The sequence below is a fragment of the Rhinatrema bivittatum genome, unplaced genomic scaffold, assembly GCF_901001135.1.
Source record: "Rhinatrema bivittatum unplaced genomic scaffold, aRhiBiv1.1, whole genome shotgun sequence".
In the NCBI taxonomy this organism is placed as follows: Eukaryota; Metazoa; Chordata; class Amphibia; order Gymnophiona; family Rhinatrematidae; genus Rhinatrema; species Rhinatrema bivittatum.
In genome coordinates this window covers 23,098-34,053 of record NW_021820914.1, presented here as the reverse complement: position 1 = coordinate 34,053, position 10,956 = coordinate 23,098, and the positions used below count along the sequence as shown (strand labels likewise).

Below are 10,956 nucleotides of genomic sequence, written 5' to 3'. Positions count from 1 at the left end.
GCTTTTCTACCTACTGTATAGAAATCTAACCAGATGGAATTTTCTCCTACAGTAACAGTCACTTCCCTTTAGCTCAGTTTATTTTGTGGTATACCCTAGTCACACATCAATCAGTGTATCTGATAAATGTTGGATTTTGTCATTTAATGTGGTTTTGAGTAAGGAAAGAGATCATTTATTTGCTCTGTATAACCATTAGTGGCATTGTTTTTTCCAACTTCAACTGTATTGAACAGATCCAAATGCCAAATCCTTCCTCTTCTATGATGGAATGCTGATCACTTGAAGATGACAGCCTTATTGCTGAGGATTTTCTTCAGTGCTGCCTTCACCTCTCTATTCCTCAAGCTGTAGATGAGAGGGTTCAACATGGGGGTAAAGATGGTGTACAATACTGCTACCACCTTCACGTCTTTGTCCATAGCATAGGTGGAGGTTGGCCAGATATAACTGAAAATTCCACTGCCATAGTACAACCCTACCACAGTAAAGTGGGAGGCACAAGTAGAAAAAGTCCGGTGTCGACCCTGAGTGGAATGCATTTTCATGATAGCAGTTATAATGCGTATATAAGTTATGATGATGAAGGTCAAGGGCCCCATTCCAGCCATCACCACCACTAACATGAAGACAGTCTGACTGATGGCTGTGTTTGAGCAGGAGAGCTTGAAGAGTGGTGTGACATCACAGAAGAAGTGGTCTACAATGTTGGGACCACAGAAGTCCAGCATGGAGACAGAGACCACCTGAAGCATAGAGTTGACAAATCCACATATCCAGCATCCAACAACCATTTGAATGCGCACCTTCCTGTTCATCCGGATGGGATAGTTTAGGGGGTAACATATGGCCACATATCGGTCATAAGCCATCACAGCTAAAAGGTAGCACTCCACCACCACAAAGTACTGGAAAAAGTACATCTGGGTAATGCAACCGGAGAAGGATATGGTCTTCTTCATGCCCAGGAGGATGGACAGCAGATTGGGGACTGTCACAGATGAGAAGATGATATCAATCAAGGAAAGGTTTGCCAAAAAGAAGTACATAGGGCTGTGAAGGCGAGAGTCACTGCTAATGAGAGTGAGGATGAGCAAGTTACCAGTAAGGGTAATAAGGTAGATGATGAGAAACATCAAGAAGAAGAAAAGCTGGGGCTTTTGGTCAGAGGACAGCCCCATTATGACAAATTCGGTCACGACAGATTTGTTTTCCCATTTTCTGAGCTCCATGATGTCTGCTGATGGGAGACAAGAAAGTCAAGTAAAATTATTGAACTATCAGTGACATAGGAAAAGGTTTATGGGGGCTCCCTAAAACTCTCTTATCACTGTAAGAGTACATCTTGATTATTGTATTTATTTGCAGAGAATGTCAGAAGCACCAGAAACACTTTGAGCACCCCGGATATTAAAAGAAGGGGGTGATACCCAATCCTATATATAGAAGATAATGATATGGCAGCCCATTAATACAATTATTGAATAGAGGAGGTTAAAATTGAATAAATAAATATATTATAGAAATACTAAAAATCCATATTGCAGATTTATCCATTTATGTATAAAAGGTAATTTGTGACATCAATTACATGAAACTGTCTTACAGAAATAAGAGGATCATAGGGATCAATGTTGTAAGATGACTAACCAAAGCCTTCCAACTGCTAAAGGACAGACATCAGAAATTTAGAAGAGTCATCTTTTTTCTGTATAATTTCTGTTTTTTTCTTATTCTTTCCCTGTGTGCCGTGTCCACTGCCCATGTACATCCAGCAACAATTTCTATAACCTTTTAGTAAAACCAAACAAATTAACAGTGATGCTGCTTTCTTTTAATGAAAGTACTTTACATAAGGTTACACAGTAATAGCATTATTGCGTGTGTACACATTTTATAGAGTAACTCTCTATTCTATAATGCTCTTTATCCTGACCGAGGTTAAAGCAGCGGCATTAGCACATAACATTCAGGTCGATCCAGTAAAGTGTGCTCCGTCGGAGCGCACTGTCACCCTGCTCTGGACGCGTGTTTTCCCTTACCCCTTATTCAGTAAGGGGAGGAAAACACGCTGCCCACCCGCGGCACCTAATAGCGCCCTCAACATGCAAATGCATGTTGATGGCCCTATTAGGTATGCCCGAGCGATCCAGTAAGTAAAATGTGCAGCCAAGCCGCACATTTTACTCTAAGAAATTAGCGCCGCCCAAAGGTCGGCGCTAATTTCTTCCGGCGCCAGGGAAGTGCACAGAAAAGCAGTAAAAACTGCTTTTCTGTGCACCCTCCGACTTAATATCATAGCGATATTAAGTCGGAGGTCCCCAAAAGTAAAAAAAAGTAAAAAAAAAAATAAAAAAATTTTGAATTCGGCCCGCGGCTGTCGGGCCGAAAACCGGACGCTCAATTTTGCCGGCGTCCGGTTTCCAAGCCCGTGGCTGTCAGCGGGCTCGAGAACCGACGCCGGCAAAATTGAGCGTCGGCTGTCAAACCCGCTGACAGCCGCCGCTCCTGACAAAAAGGAGGCGCTAGGGACGCGCTAGTGTCCCTAGCGCCTCCTTTTCCTCGTTTGCACCGCGTCACCTCATTTAAATACTGGATCGCTCGCACCGGCAAAGGGCCGGTGCGTGCGCTGGGAGAGCGGGCGTTCGTCCGCTCTCCCACGGACTTTACTGGATCGACCTGATTTTTAGGTAATTCATTTGACAACCAAAATGAAAAAAATCATTACAACAAGTTGCCTCTTTATGGAAGGGGGAAGGGGCTAGCACTAGAGTTGGCTGCCAGGATAGTAGGAAGTTAGAATATTTCCAAACCTCCAAGTTTACCAAATGATGAAATCAGCATTTTAAAGTCATGAGAAGACAGAAAAATAAAATGGCAAGGAAGCCAGCCTCATTCAGAGTGCCTCTGTATGGTCTCATCAGACCCCAGTGATGAGTTTTATTCCTGGGTATCAATTGCCTTCCAACCTTGTGTATAAGCCCACTGTTTTCCCTGCCTGTGACGTAATATAACCCCCAGCATGCAACATTTCAGATGTCAACAAACAGGAAATTCCTCTCTACAGTTACTGGTATTGTTGCCCACTGATTCATAGCAATTGACCCTGTGGTCCCTTTTTTGGTTGCAAAACATCTAACTCTGTTTCCTGAGCAGATAGCCCAATTCTCCTGAGTTTTCCAGGAGATTCCCCAGCTGCTGCCTGCTCCCCTTCCCACCTCTCAGATACAACTGCCAGATCTCCTACCCAACTGAGTTCTTCTTTACAAAAAGCCCACTTATCTGTATTGTATTTGGAATGTATACACTGCAATTAAGAACAGTTCAGTCATTGGTGATCTATGATCTGTTCCTAAGTGTTGCCTCGCTATTTCCTTAGGTGCCGATGCAATAAATATGCGCAGAAAGCAGGCGCTGGACAGTCACCGCCCGCTTCCTTAATGCACCCCCAGCGCCTCCCTTGAGGGTGCCATGCAATATTTAAATTAGGGGGTTGGGTTAGCAAGGAGGCACTATGGTCGCTTGCGCACCCCTAGCGCCTCCTTGCTAACGAGAACCCGATCGGCGTCCGCAGTTCGCAGTTAGGAAAACCGACGCCGAGTTTATCAGCATTGGTTTCCCTAAATGCCGCACAGCCGCACAGCCGCACAGCCAGGGGGTTCAGGAAATGAATGCTTGTCAGTTGAGCATCCGTTTCCTGCACCTGACTGCTGGTGTTTGGGGTTTTTTTACTTTTTTATAACTTTATTTAATTTTGTTATTATATTAAGTAGGAGGCAGTACAGAAAAGCAGTTTTTTTCTGCTTTTCTGTACTAATTTAAGGAGTGCTCAGCTATTAACACCTGCTCCAGGCAGGGGTTAATTTCTGCTCACTAACAGGCCGATACAGTACAGTGCGCTCTGATGGAACGCACTGTTAGCCGGCATTTGGACGCGCGTTTTGGACGCGCTAGCTTTACCCCTTATTCAGTAAGTGGAATAGCGCGTCCAAAACACGCGTCCAACCCCCCCGAACCTAATAGCACCCGCAATATGCAAATGCATGTTGATGGCCCTATTAGGTATTCCTATTAGCCAAGCCGCACATTTTGCTTTCAGAAATTAGCGCCTACCCAAAGGTAGGCGCTAATTTCTCTGGGCACCGGGAAAGTGCACAGAAAAGCAGTAAAAACTGCTTTTCTGTGCACCCTCTGACTTAATATCATGGTGATATTAAGTCGGAGGTCCCAAAAGTTTAAAAAAGTAAAACATTTAAATGAAAAAAATTTAAAATGGGCCCACGGCTGGCTGGTCGAAAACCGGAAGCTCAATTTTGCCAGCATCCGGTTTCCGAACCCATGGCTGTCAGCCGCTTCCATCAAAAAAGAGGTGCTAGGGACGCGGTGGCATCCATAGCACCTCTTTTTACCGCCGGGCCTAATTTTACCGCCGGCCTAATTTTAATAAATTAAAATAAATTAAAATAAAATACTGAATCACACGCATATTCCCATGGGAGGGATTCTCTTTTCTCAACCAGAAATAAGAGACAGAAGACTTGGGTTGAGTATCCAAAATCAATATCTTTACTGATGGGTAATCAGATGGAAAATGGTAAAGTTCAACTTAATCCCTTTAGTCTCCACAGGTGACTATTACAGCTCTTTCTCGTTCTATCTGTGCAAGTGTCTCTTTACTTGGGTCCAGGGGCAAGAGAAATACTCATCATCCAGAGCTTGAATTAGTGAGGGTCCCAGGTAGTCAAGGATCTCCTTGTTGTGATGGAAAAACCCCTTCCAACTGGCAGAAATATATTATCCAGTCTCTGCACCGGATTCTCAATTATCTCTCTTCCCCAGGCAAAGACTCCAAAGGGGGGTGGGGTCCTCAGATGTAACTCAAATGTAGTATTACTCACAGTTTCCCTCAGTTAGGGGCTGCTCAAGGCAATCTGCTGCTTGAGGCAAGGGATGAGATGGCACCTCCCTCTGCTTCCCCACACCTCCCCTCTGCTCCCCCTGCCCCCATTCCATCTGTGCCCTATCCTTCCTCTCATCCCCACCCCCTTCTGTCCCCTCTTCCCCCTCCCACCTTCTGCTCCCTTTCTCTGGCACCCCCACTCAAGCACCCTCACACATGCTCTCTCCCCCACACCCCAAGCACCTCACACATGCTCTCTCCCCTCCAAGCACCCTCACACATGCTCTCTCCCACACCACACAAGCACCCTCACACATGCTCTCTCCCCCACACCCCAAGCACCCTCACACATGCTCTCTCTCCCTTCCAAGCACCCTCACGCATGCTCTCTCCCACACACCCCAAGCACCTCACACAAACTCTCCCCTCCAAGCACCCTCACACATGCTCTCTCCCACACCCTCCAAGCACCCTCACACATGCTCTCTCTCCCTTCCAAGCACCCTCACGCATGCTCTCTCCCACACACCCCAAGCACCTCACACATGCTCTCTCCCCTCCAAGCACCCTCACACATGCTCTCTCCCACACCACACAAGCACCCTCGCACATGCCTTCTCCCACACCCCCCAAGAACCCTCACATTTGTTCTCTCACATACCCCCAAGACCCTCACACAAACTCTCTCTCCTCCAAGCACCCTCACACATGCTCTCTCCCCTCCTAGCACCTTCACACATGCTCTCTCCCACACCCCCCAAGAACCCTCACATATGTTCTCTCACATACCCCCAAGACCCTCACACAAACTCTCTCTCCTCCAAGCACCCTCACACATGCTCTCTCCCCTCCTAGCACCTTCACACATGCCTTCTCCCACACCCCCAAGAACCCTCACATATGTTCTCTCACATACCCCCAAGACCCTCACACAAACTCTCTCTCCTCCAAGCACCCTCACACATGCTCTCTCCCCTCCTAGCACCTTCACACATGCTCTCTCCCACACCCCCCAAGAACCCTCACATATGTTCTCTCACATACCCCCAAGACCCCTCACACAAACTCTCTCTCCTCCAAGCACCCTCACACATGCTCTCTCCCCTCCTAGCACCTTCACACATGCCTTCTCCCACACCCCCCAAGAACCCTCACATATGTTCTCTCACATACCCCCAAGACCCTCACACAAACTCTCTCTCCTCCAAGCACCCTCACACATGCTCTCTCTCCCTTCCAAGCACCCTCACACATGCTCTCTCCCACACCCCCCAAGCACCCTCACACATGCTCTCTCCCATACCCCCCAAGCACCCTCGTACATGTACTTTCCCACACCCCCCAAGCACCCTCACACATGCTCTCTCCCATACCCCCCAAGCACCCTCGTACATGAACTCTCACCCCCCTCCCACCAGCCACGCTCACAATCTCTCACATTCTCACATTCTCACACACACACACACACCCTACACACACTTACTCTCACCGGGGCCTTCATCTTCACCACGAGCAGGGTGAGCTACACTCGCGGCACACCGGAGGCCTTTAACTTCACCACGAGTGGGATAAGCTCTGCTTGCGGCATGCTGGGGTCTCCTCCATCTTTGCCATTTTCTGTGCAGAATTCTGCGCAGAAAATGGCAAAGATGAAGGAGACCTCAGCTGCATGGGGTGAGGGGGGAATTCTGCGTGGGTCCTTTGTTGTTTTGGTGACAGGGTGAGGCAGCCACTACAGGAATTTGGAGGGAGTTTTTGTGGCCGCCTCACCCTGCCTCATTATAGAACTGCCCCTGCCCTCAGTCCTTCCTGATCTCACTCACTTTACAGATCCCAAGTTGGGAAGGGATCCTGAAACATGCAGCTTTCAATGTTCCTTATCAGGGTAGGAAGAAGGGTCAGCAAAACTCTCCCTCCCAGATCTTTTAACAAAATGTTTCTTAGTCCCAAAAAACTGATATTTAACAACGGAGTTGTTCCTTGCAGCGGGTCACCATCACTTCAGGGGCAGGTCTTTCCTATCCTTGAGTGTCCTGGACACAGGATTCCCCATTTCCTGAGTCCAAGAAGTCCCAGATGTCTCACAAGGTTGGGAAGCGAAACAAGGCAAAAACTAATAATAAAATTTTTTTTCGAGTACATTCAAAGCAAAAAGCCTGTCAGGGAGTCAGTTGGGTCAGTAGATGGGGCAAAAGGGGTGCTCAGAGATAACAAGGGAATAGCAGATTCTTTGCCTCAGTTTTTACAGAAAAAGATTTTGGAACATACCCATATCTGAAACATTCATTAATGGTGGTGATTCTGAGCAACTAAAACAAATATCTGTGACAATGATGTATGAAATATATCAGATTAATAAACAGAAGAGTAAAAAAGCACCGGAGCCAGATGGCATCCATCCCAGAGTTCTAAATGAAGTAAAACATGATAATCTATAACGTATCATTTAAAACAGCCACAATTCCTACAGACTGAAAGGTAGCCAATGTGACGCTGATTTTTAAAAAGGTCTCCAGGGATTACCTGGGAAACTATAGACCAGTGAGCCTGAAGTTGGAGCTGGGCAAAATGGTAGAACCCATTCTTAAAAACAAAATCACTGGTCATATATTTAGACATGACTTAATGAAAAGAATCAACATAGTTTCAGCAAGGGGGAAGTCTTGTCTTATCAATCTTTAAGAAATTTTGAAGGTAAAGATGAGCTATTTGGACTTTTAGAAGGCATTTGACAAAGTCCCTATAAAAGACTCCTCAGTAAATTCCAAAGTCATAGGATAGGAGGCAATATCCTCCTATCCTATGACTATGTAGATTGGTAACTGGTTAAAAGGCCAGAAAGAGAGGGTAGGACTAAATGGTCAATTTTCCAAATGGAGAAAGGTCATTAGTGGATTGGTACTGGGATCTGTGCTGTTTAACATATTCAGAAATGATCTGGAAAAAGGAATGATAAGTGAGGTTACCAAATTCGCAGATGATACAAAATTATTAAAATCTGTTAAAACAGCAGTGGATTATGAGAAACTGCAAAAGGACCTTGTGGATTAGAATACTGGGCATCTAAATGACAATGACATTTTACGTGGAGTTCAAAGTGATGCACATAAGGAAAAATAATGCCAGCTGCAGTACACAATGCTGGGTTCTTTATTTGGGTTTACCACCCAGGAAAAGGACTTTGGACTCCTTGTCGATAATACATTGAAATCCTCAGCTCAGTGTTTGGCAGTGGTCAAAAAAAGCAAATCAATTGTAGGAACAATCTAGAACGGAATGGAGAATAAAACAGAAAAATATCATATTGCCTCTATATTGAGCCATGGTGTGAGCACCCCTTGAGTACTGTGTGCAATTCTGGTTGTCCCACCTCAACAAAGACATAGCAAAACTAGAAAAGATGCAGAGGACAAAAAAACTAATAAAAGGGATGGAGCATATCTCTTGTGATGAGAAGCTACACAGGCTAAGGCTCTTTAGCTTGGAAAAGAGATGGCTGAGCAGGGACATGATTAAAGTTTACAAAATTGTGAATAGGGTGGGCTGGTTTAAAGGACAGTTTACCCCTTCAAACAATACTAAAACAAGGAGACACTCCATTAAACTAACAGCTAGCATATTCAAAACCATGGAAAGTACTTTTTCACTCAGCTGTACAATCTGTAGCTGCAAGAAGTAATCAAGGCAGCTAGCATAGTAGGAATTCAAAGAAGTTTGGGCAAGTTCTTGGAGGAAAAGTCCATAACACATTATTAGCCAGACAGACTAGAAAGCTATTGCTAATCCCTGGGAGGGAATAACAGAATTCGATCTACGTTATGGGATCTACCAAGTGTGACCTGGATTGACCACTGTCAGAGACAGCATGTTTAGCTTCATGGACCTTGGTCTGACCCAGTCTGGCAATTCTTATAAGTTTAGGTAGGAGATTGAAATCCAGAACCTCCAGGGTAGCATTCTCAGAAATGCTCCCAGTTTTTTCATGAGCAGGACCCCAGAGAAGGGTGGAGTTTTAGAGCCTCAGTGCAAGTTTGAGACAATATTGCAGGGAGGAGAGCTTTTGATTTACGAACTGGAAAACAGTTTGGTGAAGGGAAGCCTATTCTGATAGGATGGGCTTCATTTTAACCAGCTTGGTATTGCGGTCCTGGCCACGAGCACCGCGGCCAGGCCCTTACCTCCTTGTTCCTGGACCTGCTCCCATTTCCGGAGCCCTGGCTTGCGGCCTGTTTGGCAGCATTCCCGCTGGGGCTGTGCCGCCGTGAAGATTCCCTTGGACACCCTGCTCATAGGCGCGCGCCACTTGGGCACCTTTCTAGCCTGTTTTCCACCAGTGGTGACTCCGCCCAGTTCCTGATGTCAGACGCCGCGGCCTTCATAAGCCTGCCGCAGCCATCCAGTCTTCGCCTTGCAACAGGTTAGCCTCCCGGTTTCCTATTGCGCTGTGCCCTGGAGTGACTCGCTTGGCTTCGTCGCTCCGTTCCTGCTACAGTACCTGCTTGGTTCCTGCCTGCTTGCTACAGTACCTGCTTGGTTCCTGCCTGCCTGCTACAGTACCTGCTTGGTTACTGTTTACCTGCTAAAGTTCCTGCCTGGTTCCAGTACCCGAGTTTTGCTACAGTTCCTGCCTGGTTCCAGTACCCGAGTCCTGCTATAGTTCCTGCCTGGTTCCAGAACCCGAACCCAGTTACAGTATTGCTACTGTCCTAGTCTGGTTCCAGTTACCTGTCCTGATCCACAACCCGCCTAAGTCCCAGCGGCCGGGCCCCTAGGGCTCCTCCCAGGGGGGCTTCGGCTTCCAAGGGTGAAGCCACCTAAGTCCCAGCGGTTGGGCTCCTACGGGCTCCTCCCGGGGGAGTACCAGCTTCCAGGGTGAAGAGCATCTACGTCCTGCCTGAACAGCTGCCTCCCGGCCTGCTATTCATTAGAGACATTGACCATCTTTTCCCCGTCTCCAGCAGGTCGGCCCAAGGGTCCACTAAACTGAGACTCCCACAACACTTGGAACCAGGATTCTGGATACAGAGTAGCTTTTAAACTAGATTATTAGAGAAAGTTGACAGAGTCTCAGTTTGGATTAAGGCACCTTCAGTTAAAACAGGGAAGTCTGAATTTCCTGATAAACAGTACTAAAAGCTCAGGCAGCACAGATGAATTTAAATAAAAAGCAAATAAATATGAATGCTTCAAAATTACCTGAATCAACTGCTAGCAATAAGCAAGCTGAGATTAGGGATTTAAAAAAAAAAAGATTTACTTGTCCGAATGCAAATTTTAAAAAAAGAAAATTTCTTTTTTGAATGCAAAAGCCAACAGGAGTTAGAATATATGTCATTTAATGAAGATATAAATAAAATAGGCTTTTCAGAAACCTGGTGGAAAGAAAATAATCAATGGATACAGAGATACCAGAATGCAAAATATATTGAAATGACAGGAAAGATCGAATTGGGGGTGAGGTGACACTATATGTTAAGGATAAAATAGAATCAATTATGATAAAAATTCAAAAAGAAACAAAGATTCTGGAATCTCTATGGATAGGAATTTCATATGAAATGGGAGAAAGTATAACAGTAGGAGTATACTATCATCCACCTGACCAGGATGATCAAACAGACTGTGAAATGCTCAGGCTAATAATTTTGTCAACATATGAATAATTGGGGATTTCAATTACAAAAAAACAAAAAAGGTGGGATTCAAACAACTGAAATACAATAAATCTGGTCAAAATGAGCCAAACTTATAGACAAGGTGTCAGAAAACCTGATGGCGTGTCATGCTAAGACCGTCTGGACCAATCAATCATCCACTTTCTTAGAAAAGAATACATTTTTTAAAATTTCAAAGCAGTTAAAAGCAAAAAACAGTCCAAAGTATTATCAAATAGTGAACCCAATTGATTGGTCTGGGCAGTCTTAGCACTTCGGTGCATGACACACCGTCAGGTTTTCTGACACCTTGTCTATAAGTTTGGCTTGCTTTGGCTGGAGCTATTATATGTCACTTGTTTGAATCTCATCTTTTTGTTTTTTGTTGATTCACTTTAGACT

General features: G+C 45.5%; 1 protein-coding gene across 1 annotated transcript; it reads right to left on the bottom strand.

Moving 5' to 3' along the window:
* Positions 1-278: 278 nt before the first annotated feature.
* Positions 279-1,232, bottom strand: LOC115082290 (olfactory receptor 5F1-like). The gene has a single exon (XM_029586522.1). It carries the CDS (start codon positions 1,230-1,232, stop codon positions 279-281), a length of 954 nt encoding a protein of 317 aa, XP_029442382.1.
* Positions 1,233-10,956: the final 9,724 nt, after the last annotated feature.